General features: G+C 41.2%; 1 protein-coding gene and 1 pseudogene across 17 annotated transcripts in view; one reads left to right on the top strand and one right to left on the bottom strand.

The window, feature by feature from the left end:
- The window catches only part of DEPDC5 (DEP domain containing 5, GATOR1 subcomplex subunit), a 127,570-nt gene continuing 102,738 nt past the window's right edge, over nucleotides 1–24,832 (top strand). For 12 of the 17 annotated variants that reach the window (XR_010407456.1, XR_010407457.1, XR_010407458.1 and 9 more), the window contains exons 1-10: nucleotides 57–212; nucleotides 886–1,009; nucleotides 3,599–3,686; nucleotides 4,080–4,126; nucleotides 5,514–5,599; nucleotides 6,265–6,348; nucleotides 7,351–7,400; nucleotides 15,645–15,714; nucleotides 21,520–21,598; nucleotides 22,869–22,930. Coding sequence is in view for 10 of the 17 variants with exons in the window: in XM_064578746.1 (XP_064434816.1) it covers nucleotides 952–1,009; nucleotides 3,599–3,686; nucleotides 4,080–4,126; nucleotides 5,514–5,599; nucleotides 6,265–6,348; nucleotides 7,351–7,400; nucleotides 15,645–15,714; nucleotides 21,520–21,598; nucleotides 22,869–22,930 (624 nt within the window). In the remaining 7 variants the exon portion in view is untranslated. The other 5 variants (XR_010407462.1, XM_064578747.1, XM_064578748.1 and 2 more) reach the window with 2 other exon arrangements.
- Nucleotides 15,004–15,412, bottom strand: LOC123852888 (large ribosomal subunit protein eL27-like; annotated as a pseudogene).

Genomic DNA, 24,832 nt, shown 5'->3' on the forward strand with positions numbered 1-24,832 from the left:
CGGGGCCGCGGGGCGGAGCCACCGGAGCTGCGCGGGTTCTCAGGTGAGCACTCTGTGGCTGGGGCGGGCCGGCAGGAGCTTTGAGCTTGGGCACGGAAGCCGCGAGGGCTGTGGGGGCGAGGGCGGGGCGTCCAGAGGAGGCGCGGGGGACCTCGGGAGGGTCCGGCCCTCGGAGCCCCGGCCTGAAGAGGGAAGGGGCTCCCGAGCTGCGGGTGAGTGGGGCTGCTCGCCGGGCCCGGGCTTGTGGAGTATGAGGGAGGGGGTGGTGGCCCAGGTTCGAGTCCTGACCCCACTCCCCATCCTGCTGTGTGATCTTAGACAAGTCTCCGTGCCTCTCTGAGCTTTAGTGGCCGCAGCTGTGAAATGAGGGTGGGGAGGAGGAGCCGCTGAGAGTTTGTACAGATGGACGTTCAGGGAACGAAGCGCTGCCTCCCTCCTGTTTATCCTCTCCTTGCCCAGGAAACTGACCGCGAAACGTGAACGGTGGGAGTGTCTCAGTGTCTGAGTGACCTTGGGCAAGTCCCTTGCTCTGGCCCACCCTTTCTTTATCTACAAAATGAGTGCGCTAACCTCTTTCAAGATCTCTTTAGTATTTGGGTGTTATTGCTTTAGTTAGAGACAAGGCAGTGAGTGCCCAATTTAATACAGGTTTTCCCTTTAGGGTGTGATAGAATATCTTCTTGGAGGTTGGAACAGACCCTGGCCCAAATTCCCTTTAGTTCCCAGATTCTGTTTTGTCCTCTAACCCTCCTTGTAATTGGAGGAGTGATTTCATCCAAGGGTTGGTGCTACCTCTCCTCTGAACAATACCAGTATATTTAATGGCCTAAAATCAAAGAGCAATTGCGAGGAAAAGTCTGACATTCTAGCCTTTTTGTGTTTCAGTGGCAGAGAGGCAAGATGACTTCTCTCCCCCAAGCTTGGAACAGCTGAAGGAAACAACAGTACAAGATGAGAACAACAAAGGTCTACAAACTCGTCATCCACAAGAAGGGCTTTGGGGGCAGTGGTCAGTATTGATTGATCTTTGGGGGTTGTGTAAATTGGCTGAGGTTCTTGGTGTGTGCAGTGCCTTGAAAATGACACACTGACTCATGTGACAATAGAGGCTAGAGGCAACTTAACTGAGTGAAGCAGCAAGTATAATATAGTTGCAGGGAGGGCAGTAGCACCAGAGAGCAGAGGCCCCTCCTAAAAGCATTTGTATTCTGACTTTTAAGGAACACTGTGAGTGTTGCCAGTCTACTACCTTTCATTTATTTGTATTTTATATTACATGTTTATTGCATACGTCTTATAAAATTGTAGTCTGCACTGGTTTGGCAGATAAAAGAAACTTACATTACATGAGAGCAGTAGTAGATACACATTAGACAGGTATGATCAAAGCATGAAACTTTGCCTGGCTTGGAGGCATAGTGAGAAGGAGCGGGACAAAGCATATTGTTCTGTACTAAACCAGATTTTTCAACTCTGCCTCTAACTTTCCCTGTGACCTCAGGCAAGCCCCTAGTTTACCTTATCTACAACTTCAAGCACATTAGAAAGTTTCTCTGTTTTTCTTAGTACCTTGGGTCTATAAATCTGAAGAATAGGATGGCAATTAGTAATATGATTTGATTTTTCTTTTTGTAAAGGAATAATTTTCCTTTTTGTCCTAACAGTCTTATTTGCTTCAGAAATTGGAATTAACAACATAATGAGTCTTTTTAAAATTGTATTTTACTTTGGATTTGCTCTTGTATATGTGTAAGCCTCCCAAGGGCAAGGACTCCCCAAAAGGGAAAACATTAGTTTCGATATCATAAAGTTTGTGAGGATTGAGTAAGATGATGTATGTAAAGTATTTAGTAGAGTACCAGGTTCAGTGCTACTCAGTAAATATAACCATTATAATTACCAGGACAAGGATATACCAGGCATTGCTATATTTAAAACACAATTTCTGCTAAAATGCACAGTCTCTTGTTAATAGTAGACTTTGTATGCAGTTGATGCCACCTGAACATTTGTGGGGTAGAATTGAGTAGACAACAGAAATAACTTTTTTTTTTTAAGATTTTATTTATTTATTTGACAGGGAGAGACACAGCGAGAGAAGGAACACAAGCAGGGGGAGTGGGAGAGGGAGAAGTAGGCTTCCTGCGGAGCAGGGAGCCTGATGCGCGGGGCTCGATCCCAGGACCCTGGGATCATGACCTGAGCGGAAGGCAGACTCTGCTTAACTGACTGAGCCACCCAGGTGCCCCAGAAATAACTTTTGACAGAGGGAAGGATGCAAGGATATAGTATATACAGTGTATATACAATGTATACAAGTCTACTTTTTCATGTGTATAAAACAAAGATAGGTGCTATACTGTCTCCTGTAGGACTTTAAATAAAAACACATCAAACAAAATTAGGTGCGCATCTGTGCTAAACATAAAGGTTATGAATATGACAAGGTCCCTTGTCCCTAAGGAGCTTTTAGCTTGATGAGACAGATATGTAAAAAGGAAATGGTAAAATGAAACAGTGGAATTTGTGCTCAGGGAGTTTAATTCAGACTATGGAAGTTAGGGGAAGGCATCATAGAGGATTTGGCATAAAACTGTCAATGGAAGCAATATACCAAATAAAATTTGGGATTAACCCAGTGCTTTGCTTTCCTAGGCTGAGCTTTTGTTGGGTCTGATTATATTTGAAATTTAGATATACTTATGTGTCATGGTTTTAGCATAATTAAAGGCTGTATCTTTCCCTCAAAATTAAGACAAAAAAAAATCACTCCCTCTTTATGGTTCTGAGTTTGTTATATATGAAAGCGTTCTCCCCACCCCCAGTGAAGGTGGGGGTGGGAGTAGATAAACATATGAAACTATGTCCTCCCTATATTTTAAGAGTCTCACATACCATGTGAACTGGTATCCAAAGTTTTTCCCTAATCAAGTGCTGCCTTCCAAAATCTAGGGCATTTTACTTGGCTTGTGGGTTTTTTGTTTTGTTTTGTTTTGTTTTTTTATGACATATGAGAGGTGGTGGGCTTTAAGCAGAAGGAATCCTGGGCTAGTAATCAGTCCTGGCTCTTATTAGCTGTTTACCCTTAGGCAAGTCACTTTATCACCTAGGTCATTTCTTCACTTCTGTTAGATCCAAAGATTTATTGTGAGGATCACATTACGACAGTATTTTTGGAAATTCTTTGAACACTATAAATATCAGGGATGGTGCTGCATTTGTGGGACTCAGGCTGTTTTGTTCCTGGGATACGCCAGGTATGTGATAATTTGAGGGAGTAAAGTGTTAATCCCAGAGGTTTAAGTTCCAGAGAGCAAGGGCTGCTTTTTCCCTGGGATCAGTGGGGTGGTAGTAGAAAGAACATGGGCTCTGAAGACAAAGGTCCCGAACACTGTCCAACTCAGCTACTCACTAGCTTTGTGTCTCTGTGTGAATCCTTTAGTTCATCTGAATTGTGATTTAAAATGGAACCTCATCTTCGAGATGGGGTAGTAATACTAACCTGATGAGGTCATGAGGACCCAACATGAGAATGTATACCACAACCTGTCGCCCAGTGAGTCTGTTTTCTGCTTGAGATTGCTAAATTGTCTTTCAGATGATGAGCTAGTCATGAACCCTAAAGTGTTTCCTCACATCAAGCTTGGAGACATTGTGGAGATTGCTCACCCCAATGATGAATACAGGTAAACATCTCATTAGGATCAAGGGAACTAACTGGGCAGCCTGCTGTTGTCAAGTATTTTGTTTAAGGGGCTTCCAGGGCAGGACAGCTCTTAGCCTTTACATAAAACTGTTTCTGCCCTCTAGGATTTGGTAAACCAATAATCTTTTAAAAAGTAGTCTATTCTTTTTGTTTTTAAAGTCAAGATGACAACTCTGTGAGAAATTGTGTAGCATTTAGCCATTTCTGGAGGGCAAGTGCAGAGTTTCTTTGTTTCTAAGAGAACCTCCCCCCCCCTTGTTGTGCTGTAGGTTACAATATATCCAGAGGGATCTGTTTGCCTTTTGTAGGGGGTGAAGAAAGCTGGTTAATTACAGCTTACAGCACCCCATCTCTTTGTTGCTTTCTCCCCCAGCCCTCTGCTTTTGCAGGTCAAGTCACTTAAGGAAGATCTACAGAAAGGTAAGAATTTCACCTCTCTTCTCTAAGGCTTTTGTTTTTACGCTTAGAGAAACTGTTCCAGAAACGGTAAGGAAAGTCTCTTCATAATCTCAGGGAATGAGGGCATAGTACTTCTTTCCTTGTCAAAATGTGTTCGCCTAAAAAAATTGTCAGATTTCAAAACTGCCAAGGAATCGCATTTGTCAGCATCCTAAGGGCACTGAAGAAACCATCTTTATTGTCAGGAGGAAAGTTAACCTGACTAGGTGAAGCTTTATTCTTAATTCAAGAAAAAAAAAATTTGGCAAAGTGTGCTTTCCTAAATATTGTATTTTTTCACAAGATGTTTGTTAAGTGCCTACTCTGGGTGAGAGAGGGTAAAGAAACATACTGATGATTACCTATCACAAATGTAAGGCACTGTACAAGGAGCTTTTTGTAATGTCTCTTTCTTTTTATCTTCCCACACAACTCTTGATTGAGGGATGCGACTTAGTGTCACCGAGGTGAATTGGCTTGCTCGATGTCAGTAAGTGGGGGAGCCAGAGCAGCCATTCTACTTACTCATTCTGGATCAGATCCTTTCTTTTTTCCTCTAATGAGTGTACCATGCTGTTCAAGGAACCAAAATGTTAATTGATAGCAAATTAGGTAATTCCTTAAATAGTACTTAAAAGAAGATTCTGGTTTGCTCTAAAGGACTGTGATATCCACTACTTTTATAATTCAGTATGATGTGGAAGCACTTTATAAAACCCAAATCCTAAGAGTTTCCTCCTCCTCCTCACCACCCCATCTCCTGCCATCTGGTATGTTTCTTACTTACCAGATGTAAGGGATCATTGAAAAGTTTGTTTCTCCCTTAACTATCTCAGCTACTTTCATTCCAAACGAGAAATGATCTCCTTCCTTTTCTGAATTTTCACAGTTCTTTGAACTTTTTTATATTGCTCCTTAATTTCTTTATTTTTCCTCTCTCTCATTTTTTAATTGCTGAAGGCTCAGGTCTTATTTCACATGCTTGTTTCACCTAAAAAGCAGAGCATTCTAAGCTTTAAGATGTTGGAAGGCAGAGACTGTTTCTTGCCCATGGCCAAGGATCATTTGTGTTGCTTGTCAAATGACTGTTTATAGATTAGAATATATTTACCTTGGGGGCACCTGGGTGGCTCAGTTGGTTAAGTAACTGCCTTCAGCTCAGGTCATGATCCTGGAGTCCCGGGATCGAGTCCCACATCAGGCTCCCTGCTCAGCAGGGAGTCTGCTTCTCCCTCTGACCCTCCCGCCTCTCACGCTCTCTGTCTCTCTCTCAAATAAATAAAAAAATCTTAAAAAAAAAAAAAATATATGTATATATTTACCTTCTTTTTCAGAGTATGTTCTCTGATCCAGATTTCTTCTGTTTCAGAAACTATTAGTGTGGACCAGACTGTGACTCAAGTGTTCCGACTAAGACCTTATCAAGATGTTTATGTGAATGTTGTAGACCCTAAGGTATGTCTTTGCTCTGGACTTGAATATCTTTTGGGGAATGATTAATACTGTTCCTAAAAGGTTAGGTCTTTAAGGAAATAATGAGTTATGTAAGTATAGTGTTGGACTTTTAAATATGTGGTCATATATAGGTCACTTAGATTATAGGTATTACATAGGTTGCATTTAAAGCCCTCACCCTTTTTTAAAAGCTTTCCTAAAAAGATTCTTTATATATAGGTACATGTCAAGCTCAATGTAAAATTTTCTATTAAAATACTATAATTTCTCTAGGTGTTCTCCTTTTTTTTCTGAGTTGAGAAATGGTGCTGTAATAGGTAAAAATCATTGTCTAAAAGGTATCATTGACATTATCTAGAGAAATAAAGCACAGAGCTCAATGTCCTATGTATGTGCCAGAATCAAGACTAAACACAGAATTATTACTTTGGTACTTTTTGCACTTAGTCATGATCCAGCTGCTGTAGCATCTGTTGTAGACTTATCATCTGTACTCAAAAGCCTTTTCTGGCAGGATGAAATGCTATGTGTCGGTGTTCAGTTATCAAATGTTCTTCTAGTAGTTTTCTTGTTTGCTAAAAGGTTTCTGCATGGTGAGTGTGCATTATCTTAAGATGAAGTGTGGCAGAGTAACGCAGAGAGATATATTTGATTATCCCTTTTAGGATGTGACCCTTGACCTAGTGGAATTAACCTTTAAGGATCAATATATTGGCCGTGGGGATATGTGGCGATTAAAGAAAAGTTTGGTAAGATGTGATTAAAAAAAAAAAAAGTCTCTTACTTTTCCTGTTATATTAATCCATTTTCCTTGTAGAGATTTAGTAGGGAGAAGGGTATAAAATCATTTCTAATTCCAGCATCACAGATAATTATTGTAAACCCTTTGTGTATCTTCTTCCATTCTCTTTGTAGTTTTTTTGAGCTTTGTTTTGCTTGTTTATAGATTTTTACTCCACATTTTTGGTTAGAACGGGAAATTATAATATTATTTTACATTTGAATGGAACTTTAGCTTTCACATGTTCCTGTCACCTCCCCATGGACAGGTATTTATTACTCTTCATTTATGTGAAAATTGAGATTGAGAGGATAAGCGATTACTCAAGACTAAAAAGCTATAGTCAGCAGTGGACACCGCGCTAGAACCCAGATCTTGTCGCTTCCCAGTTAGACTGCTTTTTGCCGTACCCTTCTCCCATTTTCCTGATTTATTTATTTTGAATTAACATTTTCTACTTAAAATGATCAGTTCATTGTGAGCTGGTGCTGAAAATTTTTCTTATTGGGCATTTTGAGCATTATGAAGCAACAAATTGTAGGTAGAATTTCCATACAGTGAATATTTTCAGAAAAAAATATGTTTGCTCATTTTGTATTGGTTGGGGGAGGGTTCCATTCTATAAAACGAGAGCTAAAATGATAAATAAATGTGTAATTAAATGAGTATGTAAATATAGAAATGTATGCAAATGTATGTGAAGATAAACATGTTAGTGAAGCTGGGCACTTATTTTCCATCTGGTCTTTATTATTGTCTATACTTGTCACACTCTTAAGAACCTACTGTTATACCTGCCCCAGCAGGTTTGCCTATGGGATAAATCTATTACTCCCTTGTTAATTGAACCTTGGGTTGTTAGAAGAAATTAGAAAGGCAGGAAACTTTCTTTGTGACCTTTTATGTCCTTGATGTGTTGTTGAATCTCATATCCTCTCTCTCTCTCTGTCTGTTTCTCTATCTTCCTTAGGTCAGCACATGTGCCTATATCACTCAGAAGGTGGAATTTGCTGGCATCAGGTAGATATTACATCACTCTTGACTTACCAGCTAATACCTGGGAGTAGGATCTAGTGCAGTAACTGGGCTACATACAGCATTTGAGGCATGTGGATGTACATATAATAAAATATACGATAGCTTAAAAGGTTAGATTGTAATAAATAAATACATAAAAGGTTAGACTGTTGTTGCTAAAACAAACCAAAAAATCCCAAATGGACTATAGTAGTTTTAAGATGAGTGGAAGTTGCTGAAGCTACATGGTATTCTGTAGCAAAGGAAGCATAGCTTCATAATTTTAGAACTAGAAAAAGCCTTAGATGAATGTATTTAATCAAACCTTCTCGTTTTACAGATTAAGAAACATGCTTGGAGATACAAAATGACTAGCCCAGTAGTTCCTGATTTGCTGCCTTTTTAACCATATTGTACTGCCTTTGATTTATTAAAATAATTCCTAAATTTCAGTTTGTAAAGAAGAGAGAGAAAGGGACTTTTTGAAAGCCCTTTTAATTCAAAAAGCACAGGGTCCACAGAGTAAGGCCTTCAAACAGTGCAAAAAGGTGTATAATGAAAAACAAATCCTTCTCCTTAGAAGAAATGGTTTCTTACCTGAAATTTATTATGTATAACACAAGCATGTTTACATCTGGTTGACTCACCTTTTTTTTTTTTTTTTTTTAAGATTTTATTTATTTTAGAGAGAGAGCTCATGAGTGAGCGAGTGGGGGCAGGAGAGGGAGCAAGAGAATATTGAGCAGAGTCCATGCTGAGCATGGAGCCCAAAGTGGGGCTCGATCCCAGGACCCCAAGACCATGACCTGAGCCAGAATCAAGAGTCGGACACTCAACCAACTGAGCCACCCAGGTGCCCCTGGTAGACTCATTTTTAATGGCACTAGGATTGACCAGTGGGTTCCAGTGAGGTAGTCTCGTCCTCCATTATGAAGTTCCCCATCAACTTTTCACCTAATGGTTTCACCCATTGATGATTGTTGCAAGATGGTGATTTTCTAATTCAGTCATTTTTCCTACCTTTATTAGCCAGAATCCTTTCTTCTTTTTTTTTTTAAGATTTATTTATTTATTTATTTGAGAGAGAGAGAGAGAGCGTGCAAGCACCCAGAGGGAGAAGGAGGGGAAGAAGCAGACTCCCCGCTGAGCAGGGAGCCCGATGTGGACTCGATCCCAGGATCTGGGATTATGACCCGAGCCAAAGGCAGATGCTTAACTGACTGAGCCACCTAGGCGCTCCCAGAATCCTTTCTGTAAAGAACATTTCATCATCAGCTAGGGCAAATTGGTTAATCTGAACTATTGATCCTAAAGGAAAGAAAGGATAAAGGATTAATTTTTTTCCCCAAAAAAGGGGATGGTTTAAAAATTGGAGGGTCAAGATTCTTTGAGAAATTTTATTTTATTTTATTTATTTATTTTTTTTTAAGATTTATTTATTTGAGAGAGAGAGAATGAGAGAGAGAGCACATGAGAGGGGGGAGGGTCAGAGGGATAAGCAGACTCCCTGCCCAGCAGGGAGCCCGATGTGGGACTCGATCCCGGGACTCCAGGATCATGACCTGAGCCGAAGGCAGTCGCTTAACCAACTGAGCCACCCAGGCGCCCCTTTGAGAAATTTTAGTAAAAGATTTTAAAGCACAGCCCAAGAAGTGACTAAGCCTCGAGCAAAATAAGAAATGCAACCTAGATTCATGCTTTCCAGTACAACTTAGTCTCTCCGAGGTGGTGGGCCAGGAGTCAGGAAACCTATAATCTACTCCTGCACTGCCAGTGATTAGTGGGGGTGATGTTGGGCAGGTCAGAGAGACTCTGTATCTACTCCTCTGCAAAATGAAATGGTTGGTTTAGAATCTTTTTCTGTAAAGGACCAGAAAGTAAATGTTTTACACTTTGGGCCACATGGGTCTCAGGTCTCTGTTGCAAATTTTTTGTTTTTCGTTTTTTTTCCAACATTTAAAAATATAAAATCCAGGGATGCTTGGGTGGCTCAGTCAGTTAAGCATCTGCCTTCAGCTCAGGTCATGATCCCAGGGTTCTGGGATCGAGTCCCACGTCAGGCTCCCTGCTCAGCGGGGAGCCTGCTTCTCCCTCTCCCTCTGTCTCTGCTCCCCCTGCCTGTGCTCTCTCTGACAAATAAATAAAACCTTAAAAAAAAAGTAAAAAAAAAAAAAAAAAAAATATATATATATATATATATAATCCATTCTTAGCTGTGAGCCACATAAAAATAGGAGATGGGCTGGATTTGGCCTGCAGGCTATAGTTAGCTGAGCTCTGGTTTAGAAACCCACTCAGATACCTTTCATTCTTAAATTTCTTGTTTTTCTGTGCAAGTGCCCATATCCACATGGTGCCAGATACAGAAATGAAAACCCTGACATAATGTCAGGTCTAGACTTTCAAAGATCTCTCCTAATATTTTACTCATTCATAGTCAAATGTAAACCACAGTCTTTTACTATTTCTCCAGAAGACTATATATTTATAGTCTTCCTACACTGAATCAAAAGTCACTTTCCTTCCTACAAGGAGGCATGCAAATTAAAAAAAAAAAAAGAAAGAAAGAAAAAAAAAAGATGCTCTGGGCCTCACATAACAAAAGATAGTCGTTATTTATATAAAGTCATAATTATTGAGTTTTTCTGTAATTTAGCCTCTTTACCTAGTAATTTAATTAATACTTAAGGACATATGAGACCGTTTCATTACCTTGAGACCTTGCCTTTGAAGCATCGTTTTTCCTTCAAAGGTAAACATTTTTATTTTCTCTAACTAAATTCCCAATGTATTCTTCAAAATGTTAAAAATAAACCCTGCAATCAGTATTTTAAAAAAATTAAAGGGTGCCTGGGTGGCTCAGTCGTTAAGCGTCTGCCTTCGGCTCAGGTCATGATCCCAGGGTCCTGGGATCGAGTCCCGCATCGGGCTCCCTGCTTGGTAGGAAGCCTGCTTCTCCCTCTTCCACTCCCCCTGCTTGTGTTCCTGCTCTCGCTATATCTCTCTCTGTCAAATAAATAAATAAAATCTTAAAAAAAAAAAAATTTTACAAGAAAAATATTGTACTAAAATCCTATCTCCTAAAAATTAGCATTTTGCCTTTTTAAAAATATGGAACTTAGAAACCTAGTCTGTTTGATTTCATCATGAAGAGATCTCATTTTTCCAGATAATTTTGGGACTGCTAACTAGCTAAGGTTTCTGTTTTTACTTAAAGAAATTTTTTTTCTGACTCACACTCCAGAGGGAGCAACACTAAATAATTTCTGGCCTTCACTTCTCAGCTGTACAGAAGCAGACAGACCAGTGTGGAGAGTCACAGTTAAAGCCCCTTGAAATATCCAGTTTGGATGTTTTCCTGGTAAATCTGTACCGCAGAGGATCTTCTGGGATCTTCTCTGACTTGAGTCTGATTCTGTGGTGGCCATTCTCTTAGAATGTCTTTCCTAACTATAGAATTCATACTAAGTACCACTTGTTTATCACATGCTAGATACTAGGCATATGCTAAGTATTTTTATATATAATACATGCTCAATGTAGACAGTTTGATAGAATAAAGAAGCAGGAAAAAGAAATATTACATTACTACTCAGAATCAATCACTATTAACATTTGACACAGTTCTGCCAAAATATTCTGTCTTCCTCTCCCCACCTTTTGGCTTGAGAACATATAGTATACATGATGTTATGTACTGTCCAAAAAAAAAAAAAAAAAAAAACCCAAGCCCAAAAACTTTGTTTTCATATTTGAAAAAAACATTTATTCTAGAAAATTGGGTAGTACAGAGTATAAAGAAGAAAACTTGGAGCCCCTAGATCTCTCAGTCAGTTATGTTTCTGCCTTCAGCTCAGGCCCTGATCCCAGGGTTCTTGCATTGGCCCACGTCTGCTTCTCCCTCTCCCTCTGCCCCTCCCCCCCACTCATGCTTGCTCGAGTTCTTTCTCAAATTAAATAAAATCTTAAAAAAAAAACAGAAGAAAAAAACTTACAGTGAACTATAAGCCAACTGTGTACAGATAACCACTATTAAATTTTAGTGTGACCTTTCAGTATTTTTTTTCTTTTATTTTTTTAAAAGATTTACTTGTTTATTTGAGAGAGAGAGAATGCACAAGTGAGAGGCTGAGAGGCAGAGGGAGAAGCAGAGGGAAAAGCAGACTCCCCACTGAGCAGGGAGCCTGATGCAGGGCTAGATCCCAGGACCCTGAGATCATGACCCGAGCCAAAGGCAGGTGCCTAACTGACTGAGCCACCCTGGTGCCCCTCTTTTCTTTCTTTCTTTAAAAAAAATTTTTTTTTCAAGATTTTATTTATTTATTTGACAGAGACACAGTGAGAGAAGGAACACAAGCAGGGGGAGTGGGAGAGGGAGAAGCAGGCTCCCTGCTGAGCAGGGAGCCTGATGCAGGGCTTGATCCCAAGATCCTGGGATCATGACCTGAGCCAAAGGCAGACGCTTAATGACTGAGCCACCCAGGCACCCCCTTTTTTAAAAATTTTTAATTAAGTAATCTCCATGCCCAAAGTGGGGCTTGAACTCACAACCCAGAGATCAAGAGTTGCGTGCCCTACTGTCTGAGTCAGGCACCCCTCAGTGTTTTATTTTCATACATACACGCACATGCATGTATTTTTACATAGATGATAATACTGTGTGTACTATTTTGTATTCTTTTTTCCCACTTAAAAGCTTATAAACTCCTTGTAAACATGATTTTAATGGTTCCATGATATTCTGTTGTCTGGATACATCATAATTTACTTAACCTGTCTGCCATTGCTGGACATTCAGGTTGTTCAAAGGTGTGTTAATGCAGATAACACTACAGTGAATATACTTTGCATTTATTTTAACTTCACATTCACAGAATGATGAAATTTAGTTGTAAAGGATAGTGGAGATCACTGAGCCCCCACAGCTCACTCCATAGAAAAGGGAGGGAAAGCACCTACCCAAGCTTCTACATAAATCAAGGGCTAGTGCCTCCCAGGTCACCTTCATCCTCAGGGCTTGGCAGTATGCCATTCTGCCTCTTGTAGAAAGCCATGTGTGCTCCTGGGCTCTGTCCTGGGTGATAATGGATTTTGCGTTGCATCAGTCAGTGGCAGTTTTTCTTCCCTTGAACCAGCAGAAAAGAGAAGAGAAGCTACCTCGGGGCCATTCTCAGTTCCTGTTTGGGTAAGGGCAGATTTTGGGTTTAGGAGCAAAGGTCAAGATTCCATTTTCTGTGTGTATGTGTTTTATAAAAGAACCATTTACATTGGAATAATAACTTTCACAGTTCACCAAGTTCTCTCATTTACAGTATCTTACTGGATCTTTTCAAGAGCTGTAGAAGATGGATGGGGCAGGGTTCTTATTAACACATTTACTGATTTTTTAAAAACTGGCTCAGAAAAATTGCGGCTTGGGGCGCCGGGGTGGCTCAGTCAGTTAAGCATCTGCCTTCAACTCAGGTCATGATCCCGGGGTCCTGGGATCGAGCCCCATGTGGGGCTCCCTGCTCAGCGGGGAGCCTGCTTCTCCCTCTGCTGCTCCCCATGCTTGTGCTCTTTCTCTCTTGCTCTCTGTCAAGTAAGTAAAATCTTAAGAAAAAGAAGGAAAGATTGTGGCTTGACCTCCACAGGGAGTGGAGGGGCTGGAATCTAAGCCCAAATTTTGTAACACTATTAGCAGAAGTTGGTGAGTTAGCTCATGTTAGAGGCCTGGTTAATCCGGTATTTATTAGCCTGTATGCAGAGTGCTTTCTGCTAATAGAACTCAGAGATCATGGGAACATTGGAAACCTTCCTTATGTTAAACAAACCGAAGTCCCTTCTCAGATGAGCTCGTGGCAGTTGTCCACTCACAGACACACTTGGGCAAAGGAATACCAAGAGGCACCCCTTTTGGTGAAAGCAGAGTTGGGAAGCATATTTAAAAGAACATGGGCTTGGTCCAGCTTTCTTCATTTTACAGATGGGAGGGAGAGCCAGCAAGGCTGACTGATTGTCTAGTGTTTCTCAGGTAGCCTGAGCTGTGACTCATGGTATACAGCATTTTCCTTGCTTTGATTTTATCTTTTCTTCTTTTTTATGAGGACTGATTGCTTAGGGCCAGGCAGGAATTTGCACTGGGGTTGGTAGAAGAGAAGGACTTGAGTGGTTGATTGATGGATGATTACAAGGTTCTCAGATAACAGCTATCCCTTTCTCTCCAGGATAGCATTTTTTTCTTTTAAGATTTTATTTATTTATTTGAGAGAGAGAGACAGAAATAGTGAGAAAGAGAGAGAGAGAGGGCATGAGTGGTGAGGAGAGGGAGAAGCAGACTTCCCAAGCAGGGAGCCCGACGCAGGATTCAATCCCAGGACCTCAGGATCATGACCTGAGCCGAAGGCAGACACTTCACCAACTGTATCACCCAGGCATCCCTCTCTGGGATAGGATTTTGTGTTCATATTTACCATTGTTGGGACGCCTGGGTGGCTCAGTCGGTGAAGTGTCTGCCTTCGGCTCAGGTCATGATCCCGGGGTCCTGGGATCAAGTCCTGCATTGGGCTCCTTGCTCAGCAGGGAGCCTGCTTCTCCCTCTGCCTGGTGTTCTCTTGCGCTCTCTCTGGCAAATAAATAAATAAAATCTTTAAAGAAGAAATACTTACCATTGTTACAGTTCTTGCTAATACAGGTAGCTACTAGTACTCTTAACTCTGGCACCTTGTATCCCAGTGCTTTCCTGAATAGTTTCCCCACAGTATCTGGTTTAATTCTCTGAACAGCTCTATAAAGTAGATGTCATTATTTCCTTTTTTAAAATAAGGGTGCTGGGCCTCAGAGTTATTTCCCCATGGCCATTCAACTAGTTAAGGACACTCAGACCTGAGATTCCTGCCAAGACTAGTTCTACTCAAGGCTGGTCAGCTCAGAAGGCCATGCTCTTTGAGCTGTGCTATCCATTTTATGCCCTTAATAAGTTGCAGAGGAAAAGACTTAATTAAGCCCCCAAAGTGCAATACGACGTTGCCATGAAAACTTTTCAGCAGAATGGCCTCCACTGAATAGGGACTCTGTCCCATGCCTCCTGATTGCTTGTGTTCTAATCCGGATATTAAGATAGACTTTGTTTCTGTTGAAACTTACCATATCAGGGGTGCCTGGGTGGCTCAGTCATTTAGCGTCTGCTTTCGGCTCAGATCATGATCTCAGGGTCCTGGGATTGAGCCCCGCGTCGGGCTCCCTGCTCTGCGGGAAGCCTGCTTCTCCCTCTTCCACTCCCCTGCTTGTGTTCCCTCTCTTGCTGTGTCTCTCTCTGTCAAAAAAAAAAGTAAAAATAAAAATAAATCTTAAAAAACTTATCATATCAAAGATGGGATGAGCAAAAGTGTTCGTCGGTTCTTCCTAACTATTTTTGTGACATGGACCCTTTTGAGATTTGACAAAAACTGTAAATCTCTGCCCAGAAAACTTTGCATGATTTCAGAGGATTCATGGATGTGCCAAAGCCCTTCCTGAGACTTGCATGTTGCTGTTGGACTTCCAGATTAAGAACTGTCATAAAATTCAGTATACTCTGAGGTGGTTTTTTTTTTTTTTTTTTGGTATTTTTAATGACAAAACAGACCTAAAACTGCAGCTTCTGGAAGAACCACTTGTTCTTGCTGGTCTCAGACGTCTCCTCGAACTTGACCTTGGCCTCTCGTCGGGCCTTGCGTTTAAGAGCAGGGTCTCTGAAGACATCCTTGTTGAGGACAGTTTTGTCCAAGGGGATATCCACAGAGAACCTTGTGGGCTTGAGGTGATTGTAGTTACAAACTTTCACAAAAGACTTGATCTTTGACCTCTTGGTGATTTTCTTCTTGCCTATGGTAGCTGTTACTGCAGGGATAGCGGTCAATTCCAGCCATCAGAGCATGGCAGTAGGGACAGTCTGAGGTGCCATCTTGAATGTTCTTCATGATGACCACTTTGTGTCTGGAGTAGCATCTGGCCAGGACCAGCACCACCTTCCCGGGTTTCATGAACTTGCCCATCTTGATACCAGCCACCCCAGCCTATAGCTGAAAGGAAGAAAGGGCACTTCTGCTCCACTCTGAGAATTCTTTATGTTGTGTAATCTGTTCATGGCATTCTCTCTGGAAATCTGTAACTGGGCAGCTCATATGGGGATAAGTATTAGAGTACAGTGAGCCACCCTGAAGTCATCCCTGTTTCTTTGTGTTTTATGTAGGACTTGCAATAACCCTTGTGTGTATATCTTTTCAGGGCACAGGCTGGTGAGCTGTGGGTCAAGAATGAGAAGGTCATGTGTGGTTATATCAGCGAAGATACCAGGGTGAGATTGATAAAATGCCTTTTGGTTTTGTTTCTTCATACCATTATGTCTGAGTCCTGAAACCAAAAACAAATCAGAAACAAGTAAAAACTTGATAATTTCCTGATGGGTACTGTTTACCCAGGTAGAGAATATTGTAGTATTGTCAAGGACTCCTGGAATTCTAATGTTTTATAGTTGGATCTCTCCAGTTTGGGGTCAATCTTTTGTTTTATCTTCTTTTTTTTTAAATTTTTATTTATTTATGAGAGAGCGAGAGCAAGCACAAGTGGAAGGAGGGGAGAGGGAGAAACAGACATCCTGTTGAGCAGGGAGCCTAATGCAGGACTTGATCCTAGGACCCTGGGATCATGACCTGAGCCAAAGGCAGATGCTTAACTGACTGAGCTACCCAGGCGCCCCTTTGTTTTCTTTTCTAAAAGAGGTCTAAACATGGAAATACAGTATCTAGCACTTGCAGGCTTCGATGCTTGCTAATACATAGCAGAAGTTAAACTCAGTAGAAGACTGCCGTTGGTAAACATCAACAGAGACTTTTGCAAAGGAATTTCCTTCTTTGGCTCTCTATTCCAATTGGAAAAATCCAAACTGAACAGCTGTAAACATTACCCATGCTGGTGAAACCACTTGTCTGCTCTTCCTTGTTCTCATCCCGTGCCTCCTTTGAGAGCAGTGGTTTGAATGGGGGGTGATCTTGCCTCCACTGGGGTCTTTTATCAATGTCTGGAGACATTTTTATGTGTCACAGCCAGGATTTTGTGAGGAAGGTTGGTAAACATGATATAGTATATACGACAGATCTCCAGAACAAAGAATTACCTGGTCCAAAATCGCAGTGATGTGATGGTGGGGGGGCTGTCTCACACATTATGGGATGTTTAGCAGCATCCCTAGCTTTTGTGCACTATATACCAGTAGCACCCTGGGAGTCGTGACAACCAGAAATGTCTCCAGGTATTACCAAGGGCCCCCTGGAGGAGCAAAATTGCTTCTGGTTGAGAACCAGTGCCTTTATAGGAACCCCTATCTGAATTCTATTTTTGTGTTTTTTTCTTGTTTACGTAGTGTTAGTACATATGTATTTTACCCTAAACAGTGTATTACTTGTTTTGCTTATTTTTGAGCTCTATTAAGGTTTTAGGTAGCTTTTTTGTACCTAATGCTATATAGAGAGAGAGAGAGAGAAAGAGAGAGAGAGAGTAATTTTTTTTTTTTAAAGATTTATTTATTTGAGAGAGAGAGCGAGCACAGGTGTGCGAGCAGGGGGAGGGGCAGAGGGAGAGGGAGGGGAAGAGAATCTCAAGCAGACTCCCACTGAGCGCAGAACCAAATGCAGGGCTTGATCTCATAATCCTGAATACATGACCTGAGCTGAAATCAAGAGTCGGACACTTAACTGACTGAGCCACCCAGGAGCCCCTATATATATATTTTTTAAAGATTTATTTTTTAATTTGAGAGAGTGCAGTGGGGAGGGGCAGAGGGAGAGGGAGAGAGCCCCAAGCAGACTCCACGCCGAACACAGAGCCCAACACGGGGCTAGATTTCACGACTTAGATCATGACCTCAGCTGAAACCAAGAGTCAGACACTCAATCTACTGTGCCCCCCAGGTGCCCCCAATACTATATTTTTAATCTATAATTAGGAGTGTATAGGTCTTAGGTAAGATAATGGCAAATTATTTTTCAAATTCTTTGGACCAGGTAATACTCCTAGTAGCAATATATAAAATCTCCTGTTGTTTTTCACTTTTTCCTACATTTGGTGTTAGATTTTTAAAGTTTTTGCAGCTCTAATGGGCACAAATTGTTATTTTATAGTGATCTAGTTTTGCTTTTCCCCACTTTTCTAGAAATTCACTCTTAAGCTTAACTTAGAAAGACCATGATAATTTGGCATATGCTTACCTCTTCAACATCATTCATTCACATATTTAATAAATAATATGGAAGCACCTCCTGAGTGTCAGCTACTGTGCTTTTTTTTTTTTTTAGACACTTAATTTGAAAAAAATTGGTAAAGATGGGTGCTTGGCTGGTTCAGTTGGTAGAGCATGTGGCTCTTTATCTTATGGTCATGAGTTCGAGCCCCATGTTGGGTGTAGAGATTACTTAAAAAAAAACCAAACACCAGACTGGTGTAGAACATTATCCATGAACATCCTTCACTCTAAAGATTTTATTTATTTGTCAGAGAGAGAGAGTGCACAAGCAGGGGGAGCGGCAGCCAGAGAGAGAAGCAGGCTCCCTGCTGAGCAAGGAGCCTGATGCAGGACTCGATCCCAGGACCCTGAGATCATGACCTGAGCCGAAGGCAGATACTTAACGACTGAGCCACCCAGGCATCCCTATGAACACCCTTCATTATAGAGGGGAATTCAGAGTGGGGAATTCCCATTCTGTGGGGATGCATGGGTGAACAGCACAGATGAAATCCTTCCTGGTAAAGAGTTTACACACCCTAGTGGGGAGACATATGTAAGTAGGCACCCAGTCCGTAAATGTAATTACAGATTATGATGAGTACTCCAAAAGAAATTAATTGGGTGATGAGAAAGACTAACTGAAGGTGGCCTTCTTGTAAACAAATGAGATATATTAAACATTCTTCGGGAAACAGCATTACAAGAGAGAGTAACAGATCATTACAAAGGTGGTCAGGGAGGTGTCTTTGAGAAGATGTTAGAAAGGTGAAACTTAGCCAGTGTATGGAGGTTGAGGCAAAGAGCTTTCCAGGCAAAGGAAACAATTTTGAGAGGCCAGTGTGGCAGAAGCATAGGAGATGAATAGAGAGAATGATGTCGGTGGGAAGGTGGACTGGTTGCAGCCAGTTCACACAGGTCCTTGTAACCAGTGTAGAATTTATTCTAAGGATAATTGGAATCCATTGAAGGATTTTAAGTGGGGGGAGTGATTCCCAATTTATGCTTTCAAAAGATCACTTATTCATCCAGTTGGATTTTGTTGTTGTTACATAAGTTAACCTATTTATTACAGGCTAGTCATGTTTCAAATAGTGGAGCTTCTACTGGTCTCTGAATTCCTTTCGTCCACTGATGGCTGACTTCACTGTGATGGCAGAAGTGGTGTTGTGGGCCCAGGCACCACTGGCTACTGTTTGCATGTAGTAACCATAGTGCCAGATGCCCACAGCTCATCTTTTCATCTTCGTTTTCTCACAGAAGGAGCATGTGTACTTGGTGTGCTGGCTTTCTTCAATTTTCTTCACCATTTTCCTGAGGGAGACACCATAATGGGTGCTGTCTTTACCAGCGATTCTGACCTTCATGGTGCATTTAGCCATGTCACCACAAACTAGGTCCGAGTTCAGAGCCATTCATTTGGATTTTGTTGAACAAAAAACCCCCAAAGTAACAATGGCAAATTGATGCTCCAAAGTCAACTTTTTTCTCTCTGGTAAAAGAAGTCCATGGGAAGACCGTTCCTGGCTGGTATGGCAGCGTCACTGTTATTGGTGAGCTAAGGCTCTTTTTGTCTTCCTGTTCTGCCATCCTCAGGACTGGGCTTCCATGATGAGCTGGAGCTGCTGTAACCACATTCATATTCCAGGTAGAGGAGAGAGGAAGGGAAGAAAGACAAGAGGGATGCACCTTCCAGTCATGTTAGCTTCAGGATGTGACATTTCTGTTAACATCTTATTGGCCAGAATTTAGTCACACATAGCTACTCAGGAAGCCGGGAGGTTTAGTCTTTTGATTGGGTCCTTTACCTCTTGGAATAGAATCAGCTTCCCATTACTTAGGAAGAAAGGTTGTGCCATAGGCACCCATAGTGGCTCTGTGTAGAGCATTGTTTGTAGGGGCAAGAGCAGAAGCAGAGAAACAAGTCAGGAAGGTAGAAGACTGTGGCATGGACTAAGGTAGGAGCTGTAGCATTGGAGGGATGTGGGCAGACTCGAGATGCATTTTGGGGTAGAGTCCACAAAACTTGCTGATGGATTGGATATGAAGCGTGAAGGAGAGAGAAGAATTGATCAGCTTGATGGACTGATGGTGGTGTCCTTTATGAGGTGGGGAAGACTGGGGACGAGACATTTGGGAGCAATTGAAGAAAGTTGTGAGATACCTGTTGGACTTCTGAGAGGAGAAATCCGGGGAGGCAGTGGAGTCTGGAGCTCATTTTGTCACTTCTCCCATATGTCCCCATACCCCACCCTGTCCTGCCCTTGGGAACCATTTGTTTGTTCCTCAAACATGCCAGGTTCTCTCTTGCATCTGTGTCTTTGCACATACTGCTCTCTCCTGCCTGGAGCATTTAGGTCCTGCCTTCCCTCCTTACAAGCTACTCATCCATCCCTCCCTACTTGTCTCAGGCTCCCTTGCTTCTGGAAAGCCTTCCTGGTTCCTTGAGGCAGTCTGGGTATGAAGGACGTGTCCGATGTGAATTATAATTTATTAGACTGGCAGCTCATCAGTTGGCATGTCTTAGCCCAGGTTCGACATTCATAATGAGGTTTTCTTGACTTTTCTAGGTTGATTTACTGCTCCTTCTACATTTCTTATGAGAACCTTCACGGAATGTTTGTGTATGTTGCAGTCTTTTGCATGTTTTAATCCTCTACTCTAAGCTCCTAGAGGGTAGGGACAAGATCTTCTCTTCATGGCTTATGATGCCAGGGATGAAGCTTGCTTTTAGAAGTCCCATGTCACAATTAAGAAAAATCTTCCAGGGGCACCTGGATGGCTCAGTCGTTAAGCGTCTGCCTTCGGCTCAGGTCATGAACCCAGGGTCCTGGGATTGAGCCCCACATCGGGCTTGCTGCTCAGCGGGAAGCCTGCCTCTCCCTCTTCCACTCCTCCGCTTGTTTTCCTTCTCTCACTGTCTCTCTCTCTCTCTCAAAGAAATAAAAGCTTAAAAAAAAGAAGAAAAGAAAAATCTTCCATCATTGCTCTTTTTTTTTTGGTGGTGGCGGTAAAAAACATATAAGATATACTATCTTAACCATTTTATTTTGTTTTATTTATTTTTTAAGATTTTTAAGTAATCTGTATACCTAGTGTGGGGCTCGAACTTACAACTCTGAGATCAAAAAGTCTCATGCTGGGACACCTGGGTGGCTCAGTTGGTTAAGCAGCTGCCTTCGGCTCAGGTCATGATCCTAGAGTCCCTGGATCGAGTCCCGCATCAGGCTCCCTGCTCAGCAGGGAGTCTGCTTCTTCCTCTGACCCTAACCCTGCTCATGTGCTCTCTCTCATTCCCTCTCTCTCAAATAAATAAATAAAATCTTAAAAAAAAAAAACAAAACTTAAAAAAAAAAGTCACATGCTCTACTGACTGAGCCAGCCAGGTCCCCCCACCTTGTCTTAACCATCTTATTTTATTTTTAGAGAGAATGAGAGCGAGTGGGGACAGAGGGAGAGGAAGAGAGAATTTCAAGCAGGCTCCACACCCAGTGCAGAGTCCAGTGCGGGCCTGGATCTCATGACCCTGAGATCAGGACCTGAGCCGAGATCAAGAGTCAGACACTTAACTGAGCCACCCAGGGGCTCCTGTCTTAACCATTTTAAAGTGTATAGTTCAGAGGCGCTTGGGTGGCTCAGTCGTTAAGCGTCTGCCTTCGGCTCAGGTCATGATCCCAGGGTCCTGGGATCGAGCTCCACATCGGGCTCCCTGCTCAGCGGGAAGCCTGCTTCTCCCTCTCCCACTCCCCCTGCTTGTGTTCCCTCTCTCGCTGTATCTCTCTCTGTCAAATAAATAAATAAAATCTTTATTTTTTTATTTTTATTTTTTAAAGATTTTATCATCATTGGTTTTTAATGCACCTACATTTTTGTTTATTTCAGGTGGTGTTCCGTTCTACGTCGGCTATGGTTTACATATTTATTCAGATGAGCTGTGAAATGTGGGATTTCGATATTTATGGTACAGTTCCTAAGTGCTGGTTGTAGTTGCCACTCGGTAGACATTTCTGGTTTCTCCCAAGTTGGTATCATTTTACAGTAAGCTATTGACATTCTCTAAAAATGTGTCCTGAAATCTTTACAAATCATCAAATGCCAAAATAAACAAATTGAAAGTAAATATTTTACATATATGTATATATATATGGTGAATTCCATGAAATGCTATAAAGTATTAATGAGAAATCTGACTTCTCAGATCTTTAATTGTTCTGAAAAGTCATAAAGTCACTCTATGGCTAGGAACCAACACTTTCTTTGATACCATTCATTTCTCTTCCTGTCACTCACAGAAATCTCCATGTTTGTCTCATTTTATTAGAGTTACTATGTAATGAGTAGAGGGCAATAAAGCTGCTATGAGGTGTGGCTACTGTGACCAACACACCAGCCCTATGGTACATGTATTTCAAATTTGGTTTAGCAAAATTACAAACTAATTTCTTTTAAAAAATTTTTTATTTAAATTGAATTAACATATAGTGTATTATTAGTTTCAGAGGTAGGGTTCAGTGATTCATCAGTCTTATATAACTCCCAGTGCTCATTACATTACGTTCCCACCTTAATGTCCATCACCCTATTACCCCATCCCTCCTAACCCCCTCCCCTCCAGCAACCCTCAGTTTGTTTCTGGTGATTAAGAGTCTCTTATGGTTTGTCTCCCTCTCTGGTTTTGTCTTGTTTTATTTTTCCCTCCCTTCCCCTATGATCCTCTGTTGTGTTTCTTAAATTCCACATTCCACATTTCTCTGATTGACTTATTTCACGTAGCATAATACTCTCTAGTTCCATCCATGTCTACAAACTAATTTCTGTTATGGGTCATCAAAGTCACTCAAGAACAGTAGAAACTGGAGCTGATAATTCAGTGAATGCCCAGGGTCATCTTCTAAGCAATTTTAAGCATCATTGTGAGAATACTCACAATTAGAGGTTAGATGGTCCTCTCATTCTGAAGGTAACACTGCATTTTTCAACCATCAAAACATTTTCAATCTTGGCTTTTACCTTAGAGCCACAGCTTCTTACTGAGTGAGGCAAATATTAAATTTGGCTTCATAGAAAGTCTAGGTTGAAACTACTTTTATACATCCGGCTTTTATGATCTTGTTTTAAGTATAGCAGAACCCACCGTGTGTTTGGTCCCATTCCTGCTATTTTACTGAGAGAAGATACTGTAAACAAGAAATAAAGATAATCTTCACCCTCTTCTCATTGTTGCTTTTCAGGGGATCTATATTTTGAGAAAGCTGTGAATGGTTTCCTTGCTGATCTCTTTACCAAGTGGAAGGTATGTTTCTTATGCACTAAATCTCATTGCATAGACATTACTATTGCAGATTTTAGAAATACACCCACTTCTTTTAAGCTGCCTCTAGTTAAAGTATCTTAGCTAAAGCCTAAATTGATAAAAGTCTAGATTTACATTACTTTAACCACCTCAACATGGTAAAAGTCATTTGTGAGAAACCCACAGCTGACATCAGACTCAATGGTGAAAGACTGAAAACTCTCCCCATTAAGATTTAGGAACATGATAAGGATGCCTGCCTTTACCACTCGTATTCAGTGTTGTAACTAGAAATTCTAGCCACAGCAACTAGGCAAGAAAAAGAAATAGACTGCACCCATATTGGAAAAGAAGAAGTAAAACTACGTCTATTCACAGATGAACTCTTATATGTAGAAAATCCTTAAAAATCCACAAAAAACTGTTAGAACTAATAAATGGATTCAGCAAAGTTCAGGGTACAAAATCAACACACACCATCATTTGTGTTTCATCAGCGATGAATAGTTTGAACAGGAAATTTAAAAACAGAATTAAATTTTAAAAAGAGAATTACATCAAAAAACAATTCCATTTACAAGAGCATCAGAGAGACTCAAATACTTGGGAGTAATTTACCCAAGGAGGTGCACGATTTGTATACTAAAATCTACAAAACTTGCTGAAGTAGATTAACAAAGATCTAAATAAATGAAAAACAACCCATGATCATAGACTGGGAGACTAAATACTGTTAAAGTGGCAATACTACTCAAAAGAAACTGTAGTTCAGTCCCTATCAAAATCCCAACGGCCTTTTTCTTTGCAGAGATGGAAAAGCTGATTCTAAAATTTATGTGCAATAGCAAGGGATCCTGCGTAGCCAAAACAACCTTGAGAGAGAACAACAAAGTTGGAAGACTCTTACTTCCAAATTTCAAAACTTACTACAAAGCTGAAGTAGTCAAAATAGCATGGTACTGGCATAAAGATAGATGATATAAGTCAATGGAATAGAATTGAGAGTACAGAAATCAATCCATACATCTATGGTCAGTTGATTTTAGACAAGGATGTGAAATCCATTCAACGAGGGAAGTCTCTTCAACAAACGGTTCTGAGCCAAATACCCATATGCAAAAGAATGAATTTGGATTCTCACTACACATCCATATACAAAAATTAACTCAAGGTGGGGTGCCTGGGTGTCTCAGTTGGTTAAGCGTCCAACTCGTGATTTCGGCTCAGGTCATAGTCTCAGGGTTGTAAGATCAAGCCCTGCTTTGGGCTTCCTGCTCAGTAGGGAATCTTCCTCTCTCCCTCTCCCTGTGCCCCTGCCCTCGCTCGAGTGCTCTCTGTCTCTCAAATAAATAAATACATCTTAAAAAAAAATTAACTCGGGGCACCTGGGTGGCTCAGTCAGTTAAGCATCTGTCTTGGGCTCAGGTCATGATCCCAGGGTCCTGGGATTCAGTCCCGCATAGGGCTCTCTGCTCAGCGAGAAGCCTGCTTCTCCCTCTTCCTCTGCCTGCTGCTCTGCCTACTTGTGCTCTCTCTCTGTCTGTCATTATGAATAAAATCTTAAAAAAAAAAAAATTAAAAAAATTAACTCAAGGTGGATCAGAGACCTAAATAGGAGAGCTATTTGAGGTCACATTATGTAGTGGAAGAGAGCATGGAGTTTGGATAAAAACAGACTGGGTTTGAAATTATGGTTCTACTCTGATTTGCTTTTTTATCTTGGAGAAGTAGTCAGTCTCCTGGGCCTCTATTCTCTTTTCTGCAAAATGGAGCTAATAATATATTGTTCCTGCTTCACAAGGTGTCTTAAAGCATCTGTACATAGTAAGGTCTCAGTAGGATCCTGGTCTCAATTGAATCTAAGTCCCATCTTCCTCAGCCATACGGGAGCAATGTCCTTCA

Source organism: Mirounga angustirostris, unplaced genomic scaffold (genome assembly GCF_029215605.1).
Source record: "Mirounga angustirostris isolate CCGP_5_RB_7025 unplaced genomic scaffold, mMirAng1.0.hap1 SCAF_14, whole genome shotgun sequence".
NCBI lineage: Eukaryota > Metazoa > Chordata > Mammalia > Carnivora > Phocidae > Mirounga > Mirounga angustirostris.